Raw genomic sequence first — 15,865 nt, 5'->3', positions numbered from 1 at the left:
CCCGCTATTGTTATTTACTGCTGCTCTTTAATTATTTGTTTTTCTTATCTCTTATTATTATTTTTCTGAAAACGGCATTGTTGGTTAAGGGCTTGTAAGTAAGCACTTCACTGTAAGGTCTACACCAGTTGTATTCGGCGCATGTGACAAATAAAATGTGATATGTCTAGGGTTTCCGGCATAGTGGTGTTGATGTGAGCCATGACTAGCCTTTCAAAGCACTTCATGGCCAGCGTTCTCAGTGCTACTGGGCGGTAATCATTTAGGCAGGTTACCTTTCGCTTTCTTGGGCACAGGGACTATGGTGGTTTGTTTGAAACATGTTAGGGCTTAAAAGTTGTCTTGCTCACTTGCTGCACTTCAAACTCTGGGACAGTGCTGGGAATACAAAAAGGAAGCTAGCTGATGCATGTAAATAATGTTTTTCCCCAAAAACATTGCAACACGACATCTGTTTCAGTAGTTATAGTAAACTAGCTAACTATCTAGCTAGGTGTCTTAATCTAAAATAGCCCTAACATGTTTCAAACAAACCACCATAGTCCCTGTGCCCAAGAAAGCGAAAGGTAACCTGCCTAAATGATTACCGCCCAGTAGCACTGACAGCATCATAACAATCGTTGTGACATATGAAATACGAGGGACAGTGTAATCTATGTGCAATAACTACGTACATTTTTTATGAATGTGTTAAATTATTATGTCATGTGCAGCCATATCCCGGTCCTGATTGGTCAACAAGCTTATGAAACGTCAAACAGGGTTATTTGATGTATCTTTTTTTTTGACACGCAAAGACCCAAATGGCGTTCCAAAGTATGGTAATGAGTATGAATCTCTGTTTACTCCTGCAAAAGTGAATGCTTTTCATATACAGGCTTTATCTACATTCCCAATGAAAATACGAACATATAGTTTATGGAAAAGAGATGTATGTTTCTGGACGATGCACCATGCTGCCTTGTTGACAACATGACCAAGCGGTGCAGATTACTGTTCGATTTGAGATTGGCGCGCCTCCCTCGCCGCTTTTGCCCATTCCCGTCACTGGCCACAGACCGGTGCACCGCGGCTCAGGTTAATAGAACTCCCTCGCTGCCATTTTGGCTATGCCTCACATGATGACTGTGTCGACAAGGATTTGAAGCGTCTTAATAATTAAACCAGCTTGTTAATCGAATAAATTGTTATACCTGGGTCTCACAAAACCAGGCAAACATAGAGATCTGCAAGCTTATTTTCCTCGCTACGAATCCTGTTTGTCACTGGTGAAGGTTAGCTACAACTGTAAAGCAAGGTTAGCAAAACATTACCCTACTGTGAAGATGATGAGGAAGACTGTTACGACGAGGCTTCTGGGATCCATGCGAGGGTTCCCAAGCCACCGAATGAACTATGCTGTGAATGCTGTTGCGAGAGGTATTTTAGTTTATGCTGCTTCTTTATCCAATATTTTATTTGCTAATTATCATCTAGCTAGATCACGAGCTAATGACACTCATTCGATGACGCATCAAGTTAGTTAGATAATGCGGTGTTTAAAATAACTGGGAACTTTGGGAAAAAACGAGCTCCGACTGGGAAAAATCGATTTCAACGGTCAGCCAACTCGGAAACTCTGACCTCTTTTTAGAGTTCAGGTTTTCCGACTTGAAGGTCGTATTTGTCCGATTTCCTAGTTGTTTTGTAACCAGTTACTCAACTTTTATGCCGTTACATCACGTCCGTGTGACAGTGTCTTTCTGCCCTGAATGCATATTAGACATTTTCCAATGAATTCTCAGATCAATGTGTATGGTTTCTGGACCCAAATGACACTTATGGTGTTTTTACAGAATCGATCAAAAGTAGGGAACTGGAGAAAGATGAGTTGCGACCTCTGTACATGGATTTTCAAGCAACAACACCAATGGTATGTGGCTCTTTAACGTTAGCTCCCAGCCTATAGGCTCTCCCACGATAATTATACCAAACTGGTGGCATGTCAAATCTGTAAAACATTGCATTGAAGCGAATTAAAAAGATCCAATGCCATCTTTGAGAAATGCAACCTGCACAGAATCTTCAACTCAATATATTTTTATCTCATGACTCTAGGATCCAAGAGTTCTGGATGCAATGCTTCCCTATCAAGTTAATTATTATGGTAACCCTCACTCCAGAACACATGCATATGGCTGGGAAAGTGAAAGTGCAATGGAAAAAGCTAGAAAGGTAATTAATTTACAATTGAGTAGCTATTGCGTCATGTAATTTGATGATAAGGCTAACATATCTTCATTTGATTTCTCCTTACAGCAAGTGGCAGACCTGATTGCTGCAGATCCTCGTGAGATCGTGTTCACAAGTGGTGCCACTGAATCCAATAATATGTCAATCAAAGTAAGTCTCCCTTTTACCGCTTTAGTAGTCAGATTAACGGCAAGGATTTCGGAGGGTGAATAATACATGCCAAGAACTGCCAGCTGATGGAAAGATTAAGACATAAGAATGAGCTAAGGTCAATCAACTGTTCTGCTGTGTAATTTATTTGTAAATGAGGATACATGCTAACAATTAAGAGGAAAGGAATTGAGTGGTTGTTTTTGTTTCTTCGTACAATGCATTCCTCCTAGGGTGTGGCCCGATTTTACAAATCCAAGAAGAAGCATGTGATCACCACTCAGACGGAGCATAAGTGTGTGCTGGACTCCTGTCGAGTCTTGGAGGCAGAGGGCTTTGACATAACCTATCTTCCCGTGAAGACTAATGGCTTGGTTGACCTACAGGCAAGCTCAATTGTTTGGTTGTTTTACCTAAATGTGGCAATGTGCTATGTTTTATACAGCCCCATTGTATGAATCCACTCCACAATCTGCTCTTGTACCAAGAATAAGATAAATTAAGTTCTCATGGCCTATTTCTTCAATACGTTTGCATGTCTTGAATACCTCACATGCTGATATAAAAATGTTGCTATTTTTTATAGCTACTGGAGGAAACGATTCGTCAAGACACAAGTTTGGTGTCTGTGATGACCGTGAACAATGAGATTGGTGTGAGGCAGCCTGTCGAAGACATAGGTAACCTTTTTAGCCAAAATAGATTCAGAAGTATATCAACTATGAAATTGAGACATTTCATTTGATCTTTGTTTTATCTTTTATAATCCGCTATTATTTTCACACACACTTCTCCAGGTCGAATCTGCCGGTCAAGGAACGTGTTCTTCCACACTGATGCAGCTCAAGCTGTGGGAAAAATCCCCATCAATGTATCTGACTGGAAGGTAGACCTGATGTCCATCAGCGGGCACAAAATATATGGTCCCAAAGGTATATTGTTGAATATCAGATACTATCAGTGTTGGGGTTCAATTCCATTTTCATTTAGGAACAAATCTGAAATTTCTGTTTTCATCACTGAAAAGCAAGGAGAGAAAATGTAATTGATATGTCGGTTTACTTCCTGAGTTGATATGGAATTGACCCCAAGCCCGACTACTACATTGAGCGAACTCTTTTGTCTAGCCACATATTAAACTCCTTTAATTGTTGGTGTTTTATGTAAGAACTGTGCGAGCAATTGAGTGACTATAAATAATTACAAGTGAAATATGTTTATGATTTGACAGGGGTCGGGGCACTGTATGTGCGGCGCCGGCCCCGGGTTCGAATGGAGCCACTGCAGAATGGTGGAGGCCAGGAGAGGGGGCTTCGCTCAGGGACAGTGCCCACTCCTCTGGCTGTGGGACTGGGCGCAGCCTGTGATATAGCCCAGCAGGAGCTAGAGGTAGACAACTCATTACTGCCTGAAACAAACTTACACAGGATGTTGTTCATCAATCCTGGCTTCTGTTTGTTTTTACTGTTTTTTTTATTTAAAAAAAAATGTAGCTTGAGTTCAAAAGACATTGGAAAAAACAGTCGGAATGTTGAGGCTTGCACAGCAAACTGACAAATCCCCACTGCATTATATGAAAGGTTCCATCATATATTTTTTGCTGCATGTTGTGTTGATGGGTAAATGAGAAGTGTTTACTGTAGTAGTATAGTAGTGTATTCTTTATAGTGAAAGAATAAGTTAACATATTATTTTTGTTGCTTATTGATCTTCTCTCCTTTCCAGTATGATCACAGCCGGGTGTCCATGTTGGCAAACCGCCTTGTGAGCAAAATCATGTCAGAGATCCCTGATGTTGTGATGAATGGTGATGCAGAGCAAAGATACCCAGGTGAAGTGCAGAACAAGGGATTTGTGGACAGAATAATAGATACAGGCATATAAGTGTGTGGAAGTGGAATTCATATTTTTCATAATAATCATTTGATGTGATTGGCTGGTAATCTGTTAAATATATTCCTTATGTGTTGTGTATGAGTTAAATCAAGTACTGTGCTGGACATTATCATAATCACATTAGAGCAATAGTATTTTGCATATGCCTACAGATGAAGTGAAACGCATAATAGTTTGTGGATTGTACTTTAGTCAGTTGATGAATCGGTGAAGAATTCCTTAAATGTTGATGCTCTATTATTAACTAGAATTTTTGTCGGACACAGGATGCATTAATTTGTCCTTTGCCTACGTGGAGGGAGAGAGTCTGTTGATGGCCCTGAAGGATGTTGCTCTATCATCTGGCAGGTCAGTAGCAAGTAAAGTGCTATTAGATGCTTTTATTTATATACAGTACCAGTCAAAAGTTTGGACACACCTACTCATTCCAGTGTTTTTCTTTATTTTTTACAATTTTCTACATTGTAGAATAATATTAAAGACATCAAAACTATTAAATAACCCACATGGAATCATGTAGTCACCAAAAAAGTGTTAAACAAATCAAAATATATTTGAGATTCTTCAAAGTAGCCACCCTTTGCCTTGATGACAGCTTTGCACACTCTTGGCATTTTCTCAACCAGCTTCATGTGGAAGCCGGAATGCATTTTGATTAACAGGTGTGTCTTGTTCATTTGGAATTCCTTTCCTTAATGCGTTAGAGCCAATCAGTTGTGTTGTGACCAGGTAGGGGTGGTATACAGATGATAGTCCTATTTGGTAAAAGACCAAGTCCATATTATGGGCCAAAATTCACCCAACTTTTTGTGGGATGCTTGTGTATATATGTGTGTGTGTGTGTGTGCATACACATACATATATTTATTCATTAGAGATGAAACGGTATGAAAATTTCATATCACGATTAGTGACAAATTATCACGGTTATCAGTATTATAGCGGTATTATTAAAGTGTGCTGGAAATGTTAAATGTACTGAAACACACACTGAAATCATTTCACCAAGTTATATTGAAAGCCAACAAACAACAAATAAAATTAGCAGCACTTTGTGCATAAACATTAAAGATGGCGTCATGAGTCAAGTTTCCCTAATGCATGTTTTAATGAACACAACCTTAAGTAAATAAAATTTGCATATAAAAGCAACACAAGCAATGTGCAAGTAAGATCAATACAACTATGTAAACAAGTCCAATGTGCAGGTGTTGACATTAAAATAACACTATGTAAACAAGTCAAATGAACAGCACTGATTGTATGTCTGTTCTCTCCTTCATAAAGAAACAAGGTGCTGCTGGTCTAACATCCTGTATGTCTGTTCTCTCCTTCATACAGAAACAAGGTGCTGCTGGTCTAACATCCTGTATGTCTGTTCTCTCCTTCATAAAGAAACAAGGTGCTGCTGGCCTAACATCCTGTATGTCTGTTCTCTCCTTCATAAAGAAACAAGGTGCTGCTGGCCTAACATCCTGTATGTATGTTCTCTCCTTCATACAGAAACAAGGTGCTGCTGGCCTAACATCCTGTATGTCTGTTCTCTCCTTCATAAAGAAACAAGGTGCTGCTGGCCTAACATCCTGTATGTCTGTTCTCTCCTTCATAAAGAAACAAGGTGCTGCTGGCCTAACATCCTGTATGTCTGTTCTCTCCTTCATAAAGAAACCAGGTGCTGCTGGTCTAACATCCTGTATGTATGTTCTCTCCTTCATAAAGAAACCAGGTGCTGCTGGTCTAACATCCTGTATGTCTGTTCTCTCCTTCATAAAGAAACAAGGTGCTGCTGGCCTAACATCCTGTATGTCTGTTCTCTCCTTCATAAAGAAACAAGGTGCTGCTGGTCTAACATCCTGTATGTCTGTTCTCATTCATAAAGAAACAAGGTGCTGCTGGTCTAACATCCTGTATGTATGTTCTCTCCTTCATAAAGATACAAGGTGCTGCTGGTCTAACATCCTGTATGTCTGTTCTCTCCTTCATAAAGAAACAAGGTGCTGCTGGCCTAACATCCTGTATGTCTGTTCTCTCCTTCATAAAGAAACAAGGTGCTGCTGGCCTAACATCCTGTATGTATGTTCTCTCCCTCATAAAGAAACAAGGTGCTGCTGGCCTAACATCCTGTATGTATGCATCTTTGTTCACTTGAGATTGCAAATTAAATATGCTGACATTTTTACATTTCAATGTAATATGAAAGGGCTGCAGTGAGGTCTTGAGCATTTTGATGTGGGTGCATAAGCAGCCTGCCTTTTTAAATGCTTGCTTGAGGTCCTGTTTCACAACTGTAGATGAGGGGCCAGTAGCATCACTGGGTTTGCCTGCTGCATGCCCATTCTAAACAAGCGAATAGCAAATATATTATTATTATTGTTACATTATAATTATTCACTTCCCCACCCACCCACACAGTCTATCTTCTGTGTTGCATTTGAGTATATGCTATGACCCCATGCACAATTTACATAAATACAAATGAGTCTTTAGACAGTGATAGTAATTGCAATGAGCCCAAACAATTTACATAAATTCAGGAGTCTTGTACAGGAGTCTATAGTGTTTCTCCTGTTGGAACACTTTTACAACCAAGTCGATGACTTCCGGATTTTAAATGAACAAAATGTTGGTTGGGTGACTAAACTACATAACATGTTATCGTGTGCAATGGGCGAATAGACTCTGCAGACACAAGAGTAGGTTCCACTGAAAGCTTCAGTTTACATTATTGACAAGCTATTAGCAAGTTACAGACAAAGCATGACACGTTCCCCCATTCTGAAGTCCCCACATCATGCATTGAGCTAAAAGTTAACTTACCTTGCATTCACTATAAAGTGGAGGTCACAAAGATGACTCGAGATTTGAAGTGTTGCCCCCTTTCACAGCGTTTTCTTTTTGTTGCTTGTTCTGCAGACGGGGTGACCATCTTCAATTAAGTTTCCCTCTGCACTAATGTAAAACCCAAAATACGACCCCACTTCAGATTTGATCCTCTAAGAAGGCTGAAAAATCTCCAGAGCGCTGTCACTGCCTTCCGCCATGTTTTCACACAAAACAAAACCCACGTTGCATGCTGCGCCTGCGTCAGACTTTTGCTAACTGTGGTTGATGCTGGACAGTATTTACCGTGAGTTTTTCAAACCGCGGTAATCAAACACGGTTTTAATCATAATAAAAATGTGAAATTATAATACTAACCTTCTGGAATTTTACCTTGGTTTATCGTGAAACCGGTAACCATTTCATCCCTAATATATACATTGAGTACCAGTCAAAAGTTGACACACCTACTCATTCAAGGGTTTCTTTATTTTTACTATTTTCTACATGTAGAATAATAGTGAAGATATCAACTCTGAAATAACACATGGAATCATGAAGTAACCAAAAAAAGTATTTTGAGATGCTTCAAAGTAGCCGCCCTTTGCCTCGATGACAGTTTTGCACACTCTTGTTCTTCTCTCAACCAGCTTCACCTAGAATGCTTTTCCAACAGTCTTGATGGAGGTCCCACATATACTGAGCACTTGCTGGCTGCTTTTTCTTCACTCTGCGGTCTAACTCATCCCAAACCATCTCAATTGGGTTGAGGTTGGGTGATTGTGGATGCCAGGTCATGTGATGCAGCACTCCATCACTCTCCTCCTTGGTAAAATAGCCTTTACCCAGCCTGAAGATGTGTTGGGTAATTTTTCCTGTTGAAAAACAAATGATAGTCCCACTAAGCACAAACCAGATGGGATGACGTATTGCTGCAGAATGCGGTGGTAGCCCTGCAGGGTAAGTGTTTCTTGAATTAGAAATAAATCACTGACCGTGTCACCAGCAAAGTGCCATCACACAACCTCCTCCATGCTTCACGGTGGGAACCACACTTCCGGAGATAATCCGTTCACCTACTCTGCATCTCACAAAGACATGGCAGTTGGAACAAAAAATCTCTAATTTGGACTCATCAGAATAGAACAGATTTCCACCGGTCTAATGTCCATTGCTCGTGTTTCTTGGACCCATCAAGTCTCTTCTTCTTATTGGTGTCCTTTTAGTAGTTAGTGGTTTCTTTGCAGCAATTCGAACATGAAGGCCTGATTCACGCAGTCTCCTCTGAACAGTTTATGTTGAGATGTCTGTTACTTGAACTCTGAAGCATTCATTTCAGCTGCAATTTGGCTGGTAACTCTCATGAACTTATCCTCTGCAGCACCGGTAACTTTGGGTCTTCCTTTACTGCGGCGGTCCTCATGAGCCAGTTTCATAACACTTGATGGTTTTTGCAACTGCACTTGAGGAACTTTCAAAGTTCTTGAAATGAAATGTATTGACTGACCTTAATGTCTTGAAGTAGTGATGGACTGTTGTTTCTCTTTGCTTATTTGAGCTGTTCTTGCCATAATATGGACTTGGTCTTTTACCAAATAGCCAAATCTTCTGTATATCACAACTGATTGGCTCAAATGCATTAAAGAAAGAAATTCCAAAAATTAACTTTTTGCAGGGCAAACCTGTTAATTGAAATGCATTACAGGTGACTGGCTCATGAAGCTGGTTGAGAGAATGCCAAGAGTGTGCAAAGCTGGCAAAGGGTGGCCACTTTAAAAATCTCAAATATATTTTGATTTGTTTAACACTTTTTTGGTTATTACATGTGTTATTTCATAGTTTTGATGTTTTCACTATAATTGTACAATGTAGAAAATAGTAAAAATAAAGAAATCATGGAATGAGTAGGTGTCCAAACTTTTTTTTTTTCTTCTTCATGTTACACAATACATGTATGTTTTGTTCGGTAAAGTTCATATTTATATCCAAAAATCTTAGTTTACATTGGCACGTTATGTTCAGTAATGTTTTGCCTCAAACATCCGGTGATTTTGCAGAGAGCCACATCAATTTACAGAAATACTAATAATAAACATTTATACAAGTATGAAACATGGAACTTTAGATAAACTTCTCCTTAATGCAACCGCTGTGTCAGATTTCCAAGAACTTTATGGAAAAAGCACACCATGCGATAATCTGAGTACAGCGCTCCGAGCCCAAATAAGCCATAAAGATCCTCCATTTTTTGGAGTCAACAGAAGTCAGAAATAGTATTATAAATATTCACTTACCTTTGATCTTCATCAGAATGCACTCCCAGGAATCCCAGTTCCATAATAAATGTTTGTTTTGTTCGATATAGTCCATCATTTATGTCCAAATACCTTCATTTTGTTTGCGTGTTCCGTCCAGTAATCCACATTCATGAGGCGCAGGTCAGACAAAGTCAAACAATTCCAATACAGTTCGTAGAAACATGTCAAACGATGTATAGAATCAGTCTTTAGGATGTTTAACATAAATCTTCAATGTTTCAACCGGAGAATTCCTTTGTCTTCAGAACTGCGATGGAAAGCAGGTAACTGTCACGTGAGCGCGCATGTTCAGCTTGTGCCAGACACCTGACTCAAAGAGCTCTCCTTCCCTCCTTCACAGTAGAAGCATCAAACAAGGTTCTAAAGACTGTTGACATCTAGTAGAAGCCGTAGAATGACCAATATCCCACTGTATATTGGATAGACAAACCTCAGATTTTCCACTTCCTGGTTGGATTTTTCCCCAGGTTTTTGCCTGCCATGAGTTCTATACTCACAGACATCATTCAAACAGTTTTAGAAACTTCAGTGTTTTTATCCGAATCTACTAATAATATGCAAATCTTAGCCTCTGAGCCTGAGTAGTAGGCAGTTTACTCTGGGCACCTTTTCATCCAAGCTACTCAATACTGCCACCCAACCATAAGAAGTTAAAGTGACTATGCATAGATGATAAGAGTAGCAGCGGAGTAAGGGAGGGGGGGCATCGCATATGGTCTGGGTATCCATTTGATTAGGTGTTCAGGAGGCTTATGGCTTGGGGGTAAAAGCGGTTTAGAAGCCTCTTGGACCTAGACTTGGCGCTCCGGTACTGCTTGCCGCGCGGTAGCAGAGAGAACAGTATGTAACTAAGGTGGCTGGAGTTTTGACAATTTTTACGGCCTAACTCTGATGCTGACTGGTATAGAGGTCCTGGATGGCAGGATGCTTGGCCCCAGTAATGTACTGGGCCGTTCGCACTACCCTCTGTAGTGCCTTGCGGTCAGAGGCATAGTAGTTGCAATACCAGGCAGTGATGCAACCAGTCAGGATGCTCTCGATGGTGCAGCTGTCGAGCCTTTTGAGGATCTGGGGACCCATGCCAAAGTCTACTGAGGGGAAATAGGTTTTGTCGTACCCTCTTCACGACTGTATTTGTGTGCTTGGACCATGTTAGTTTGTTGGTGATGTGGAAACCAAGGAACTTGAAGCTCTTAACCTGCTCCACTGTAGCCTGGTTGATGAGAATGGGTGCGTCCTCGGTCCTCTTTTTCCTGTAGTCCACAATCATCTCCTTTGTCTTGATCACATTGCGGGAGAAGTTGTTGTCCTGTTACCACACGGCTAGGTCTCTGACCTTCTCCCTATAGGCTGTTTCGTCGTTGTCTGAACAGGCCTACCGCTGTTGTCATCGGCAAACTTAATGATGATGTTGAAGTCAGTCGGGCCTGGCCGTGCAGTCATGAGTGAACAGGGAGTACAGGAGGGGACTGAGCACGCACCCCTGAGGTGCCCGTGTTGAGGATCAGCGTTGCGGATGTGTTACCTACCCTTACCACCTGGGGGCGAACCGTCAGGAAGTCCAGGATCCAGTTGCAGAGGGAGGTGTTTAGTCCCAGGGTCCTTAGCTTATGAGCTTTGAGGGCACTATGGTGTTGAACGCTGAGCTGTAGTCAATGAATAGCATTCTCACGTAGGTGTTCCTTTTGTCCAGGTGGGAAAGGGCAGTGTGGAGTGCAATAGAGATTGCATCATCTGTGGGTCTGTTGGGGCGGTATGCAAATTGGAGTGGGTCTAGGGTTTCTGGGATAATGGTGTTGATGTGAGCCATGACCAGCCTTTCGAAGCACTTCATGGCTGCAGACGTAAGTGGTATGGGTCAGTAGTCATTTAGGCAGGTTACTTTAGTGTTCTTGGGCACAGTTACTATGGTGGTCTGCTTAAAACATGTTGGTATTACAGACTCAGACAGGGAGAGATTAAATACCAGTGAAGACACTTGCCAGTTGATCAGCGCATGCTCGGAGTACACGTCATGGGAATCTGTCTGGCCTTGTGAATGTTGACCTGTTTAAAGGTCTTACTTATATCGGCTGAGGAGAGCGTGATCATTCTCCAGAACAGCTGGTACTCATGCATGTGTCAGTGTTATTTGCCTCGAAGCAAGCGTAGAAGTAGTTTAGCTCGTCTGGTAGGCTCGTGTCACTGGCCAGCTCTCGGCTGTGCTTCCCTTTGTAGTCTGTAATGGTTTGCAAGCCCTGCCACATCCGACGAGCATCAAAGCCGGTGGAGTACGATTCGATCTTAGTCCTGTATTGACGCTTAGCCTGTTTGATGGTTCGTCACAGGTCATAGCGGGATTTCTTATAAACTTCTGGCTTAGAGTCGCGCTCCTTGAAAGCACCACCACTAGCCATTAGCGCAGTGCGGATGTTGCCTGTAATCCATGGCTTCTGGTTATGTTGGTAGGTCACTGTGGGGACGACGGCATCGATGCCATTGGAGGAATCCCAGAACATATTCCAGTCTGTGCCAGCAAAACAGTCCTGTAGTTTAGCATCTGCTTCATCTGACCACTTTTATTGACCAAGTCACTGGTGCTTCCTGCTTGAATTTTTGCTTGTAAGCAGGAATCAGGAGAATAGAATTGTCAGATTTGCCAAATGGAGGGTGAGGGAGAGCTTTGTATGCGTCTCTGTGTGTGGAGTAAAGGTGGTCCAGAGGTTGTTGTTTTTTCTCTCTCTTTCTCTCTTCTGGTTGCACATTTAACATGCTGATCGAAATTTGGTAAAACGGATTTAAATTTCCCTGCATTAAAGTCCCCAGCTACTACAGCGCCTCCTCTGGGTGAGCTTTTCCCGTTTGAATGAGCTGTATTCCACCATAAGCAATTATGTCTTCGTGCCAGCCTCTGACTGTGGTGGTATATTAACAGCAACGAAAAATACAAAAACTTTAAGTAGTTAGTGTGGTCTACAGCTTATCATGAGATACTCTACCTCTGGCGAGCAATAGCTAGAGAGTTCCTTATAGTGCTCTGGCCTTTGTCTTACCAGACACCGCTGTTCTGTCCTGCTGGTGCAGAGTATAACCTGCCAGCGGTATGTTGATAGTCTCATCGTTCGGCCATAACTCCGTGAAGCGTAAGATATTACAGTTCCTCGTAAGTCATCTAGTTTATTGTCCAAAGATTACACGTTTGCTAGCAGAATGTAAGGAAGTGGGGGTTTATTAGATTGCCTACGAGTTCTCAGAACGCAGCCCGCCATCCGTACCCTTTTTTTCCCGCCTCCTCTTCACGCAAATCACTGGGAGCTGGGCCTGTTCCTGAGAAAGCAGTGTATCGTTCGTCTTATCAAAGGGAAAAAAGGATTCTGCCAATGTAATCACAGTCCTGATGTCCAGAAGTTATTTTTGGTCATAAGAGACGGTAGCGGCAACATTATGTACAAAATAATAAAAAAATTAAGTTATACAATGCAAATAAACAAACAAACAAAAAACACAATCGGTTGTGAGCCCGTAAAACGTCTTCCTCCTTCTCCAGCGCTACTTGCCTCAGCATTGTACGAGCTCTTCAGTTTCTTGGCAATTTCTCAACAAGAATAGAGCCTGTAATCGATGCTGATACTCCAGATACTTAACTAGTCTTTAGAAGGACAGTTTAATTGCTTCTTTAATAAGCACAACAGTTTTCAGCTGTGCTAACATAATTGCAAGAGGGTTTTCTAATGATCAATTAGCCTTTTAAAATGATAAACTTGGATTAGCCAGCAGCAAACCACCCTGCATACCACTGCTGGCTTGCTTCTGAAGCTAAGCAGGGTTGGTCCTGGTCAGTCCCTGGATGGGAGACCAGATGCTGCTGGAAGTGGTGTTGGAGGGTCAGTAGGAGGCACTCTTTCCTCTGGTCTAAAAAAAATATCCCAATGCCCCAGGGCAGTGATTGGGGACACTGCCCTGTGTAGGGTGCCGTCTTTCGGATGGGACGTTAAACGGGTGTCCTGACTCTCTGAGGTCATTAAAGATCCCATGGCACTTATCGTAAGAGTAGGGGTGTTAACCCCGGTGTCCTGGCTAAATTCCCAATCTGGCCCTCAAACCATCATGGTCACCTAATAATCCCCAGTTTACAATTGGCTCATTCATCCCCCTCCTCTCCCCTGTAACTATTCCCCAGGTCGTTGCTGCAAATGAGAACGTGTTCTCAGTCAACTTACCTGGTAAAATAACGGTAAAATAAAATAAATAAATTAGCTAACATAACGTGCCATTGGAACAATGGAGTGATGGTTGCTGATCATGGGCCTCTGTACGCCTATTTAGATATTCCATAAAAAATCTGCAGTTTCCAGCTACAATAGTCATTTACAACCTTAACAATGTCTACACTGTATTTCTTTCAAAAACAAGGACATTTTCTAATTGACCCCAAACTTTTGAACAGTAGTGTATATCAAATAGATTAACAGCTATTAAGTTGGATCCAAATTAAAATACTGTACGTTGATGATGCTATCTTCCTGCAGTGCCTGCACTTCTGCTTCATTGGAGCCTTCATATGTTCTGAGAGCAATTGGAACAGATGAGGACCTGGCCCACTCCTCAATCAGGTTAGGAACACAACTCAAGAAGCTCAAATGGATGGTCATGGGATTTGAATGATTTAAATGTTTCTTTTTATCATTCCTAATTACAAAAGAGCAGGGTCAAGAATAACATGTTGCAGCTGAATGGTATTATTTTGGTGTTTTACCTAGTCTGTTTTTGTTATTACTCCATAACCTATAGATTTGGAATCGGACGATTTAGCACAGAGGCAGAAGTGGACTATACAGTGGACAAGTGCATTCAACAGGTTAAACGCCTGAGAGAGATGAGGTGAGTGAAAAAGAGTAGAATAGCATACATACAGTGGTTTACCAGACACAGATTAAGACTAGTCCTGGACTACAAATCAAGATTCATGGAGAATCTCCATTGAATGTGCTTTTTAGTCTAGGACTAGGCTTAATCTGTGTCTTGGAAACCACTGCAAAATGTACATGCTGAATGTCACTTAACTAGGCATTTACTGGTGAAAAGACATTTTAATATTTTTTGTACACAGTGTTAATGATCGAATGAAATACTTTATAATAAATAGCCTTTTAACTTGCAATATTATCAATGCACTCATAGGTTAATGTATTCATTGTTGTCCAACTTGTTTTTCTCTTCAGCCCCTTGTGGGAGATGGTGCAAGAAGGAATCGATCTGAAGAGCATCAAATGGACGCAGCACTAAAGAAAGCCTTCAGGAAACATACCTGAGAGCATTGTGAATACTAAACTTGTTTAGTTTGCTGCATACTATGCCACTCCTGTGATGACTGGTAATTATTTCTACTGTCAAGAAACACGCACAACTTCCTGACTTACTTTAGTGTAGGCTTATGACTAGATTTTGTATTGGCAGACCTGAATAATTTGTTCCTTTGTATTTGACAAAGTATTTTTATTGATGCATATATTGTGCTCTTAAGTAGTTAGAAAAGTTTGTGTCCATACGCACATCCTTAATGTGTGTGCTGGGCTAATAAAGAAACCTTGTAAAGAACAGAAAGTCCCTTAAAGCATTGAATTGGGAGCATACATTTGTGTGCATGCCTTCCTGTTCTTTACAAGTGCTCTTAAGTAGTTAACATAATTTATCAGCTGCTTTGACCATGGGATTTCATGACTGAGAGCAAGTTACAGAATGGTTCATTCATGTAGTAGCATGTGCTACATTTCATTTAGTTAATGGAGAAGTCATTATTCGTTGACAACATACAGCATGCTAACAAGGTGAAAGTCAACAGTACAGGTTTCATTCACTAAAGGAGGAAATTGATAAAATATTTCCCTAGGTCTCATTGTGTGAAATTTAATGCCAATCTTGTGGGTTAATAGTCTTCCAATCATGGAAATTCTCCCCAGTTGGTTTGTATACAGTCTCTGGCAAAATGTGTATTGTTTGTATGAATCTTGCATGTTATCATTTAAACTGATTTGAGCATTTTTTGTGAGGGAAGTATGCAAACCAATTTACATGGCCAGCTGTTTTATGACATCAGTATAATCTACCACCACCGTGACTGAACATTTACAGTGCTTGTTGTTTTTGCTTTGTACATGCAGCAGATAGCACAGCAGACTCATTACTCTTCCCAAAATGTCTTTCCACAATGTCCAACAGCAATCTAATCTCACATAATGTATACATACATGCATATGTTTGTAGCTAGCGCTCCAATAAAAATGACTAGGCCTGACCCTGAATTATTGTTAGTATTTTATGTAGTTGGTCGATTGGTTCTTAAATTATTCTCCACGTGCTCTGATTGAATTATAGTATCCTGGGTTAGTACAGCATTTTGACAAAATATAAAATGTTCTGTCTAAAACATCATGTTTGAGTCCACTAGATGGCGGCATTATATCATGAGC

The 15,865-nt window shown here is 41.0% G+C and overlaps 1 protein-coding gene across 1 annotated transcript; it reads left to right on the top strand.

The window, feature by feature from the left end:
- Positions 1-1,078: 1,078 nt before the first annotated feature.
- nfs1 (NFS1 cysteine desulfurase) lies at positions 1,079-15,697 on the top strand. Its single transcript, XM_055867841.1, has 13 exons — positions 1,079-1,419; positions 1,836-1,912; positions 2,098-2,214; positions 2,299-2,382; positions 2,616-2,768; positions 2,969-3,062; positions 3,180-3,314; positions 3,614-3,771; positions 4,108-4,213; positions 4,545-4,626; positions 13,925-14,008; positions 14,187-14,276; positions 14,618-15,697. The coding sequence occupies exons 1-13, from the start codon at positions 1,326-1,328 to the stop codon at positions 14,679-14,681; spliced, it is 1,338 nt and encodes a 445-aa protein (XP_055723816.1). The 5' UTR covers positions 1,079-1,325; the 3' UTR covers positions 14,682-15,697.
- Positions 15,698-15,865: the final 168 nt, after the last annotated feature.

This window comes from Salvelinus fontinalis, chromosome 18 (genome assembly GCF_029448725.1).
Source record: "Salvelinus fontinalis isolate EN_2023a chromosome 18, ASM2944872v1, whole genome shotgun sequence".
Lineage (NCBI taxonomy): Eukaryota > Metazoa > Chordata > Actinopteri > Salmoniformes > Salmonidae > Salvelinus > Salvelinus fontinalis.
This window is presented reverse-complemented; position numbering and strand designations above follow the sequence as displayed.

Bases quoted from the DNA above. Each gene is read 5' to 3' on its own strand.
- nfs1 (XM_055867841.1), top strand. From the start codon at position 1,326: ATGATGAGGAAGACTGTTACGACGAGGCTTCTGGGATCCATGCGAGGG. The intron at 2,383-2,615 runs GTAAGTCTCCCT...CATTCCTCCTAG, and splicing joins CCAATAATATGTCAATCAAA to GGTGTGGCCCGATTTTACAA. The intron at 3,772-4,107 runs GTAGACAACTCA...TCTCCTTTCCAG, and splicing joins TAGCCCAGCAGGAGCTAGAG to TATGATCACAGCCGGGTGTC.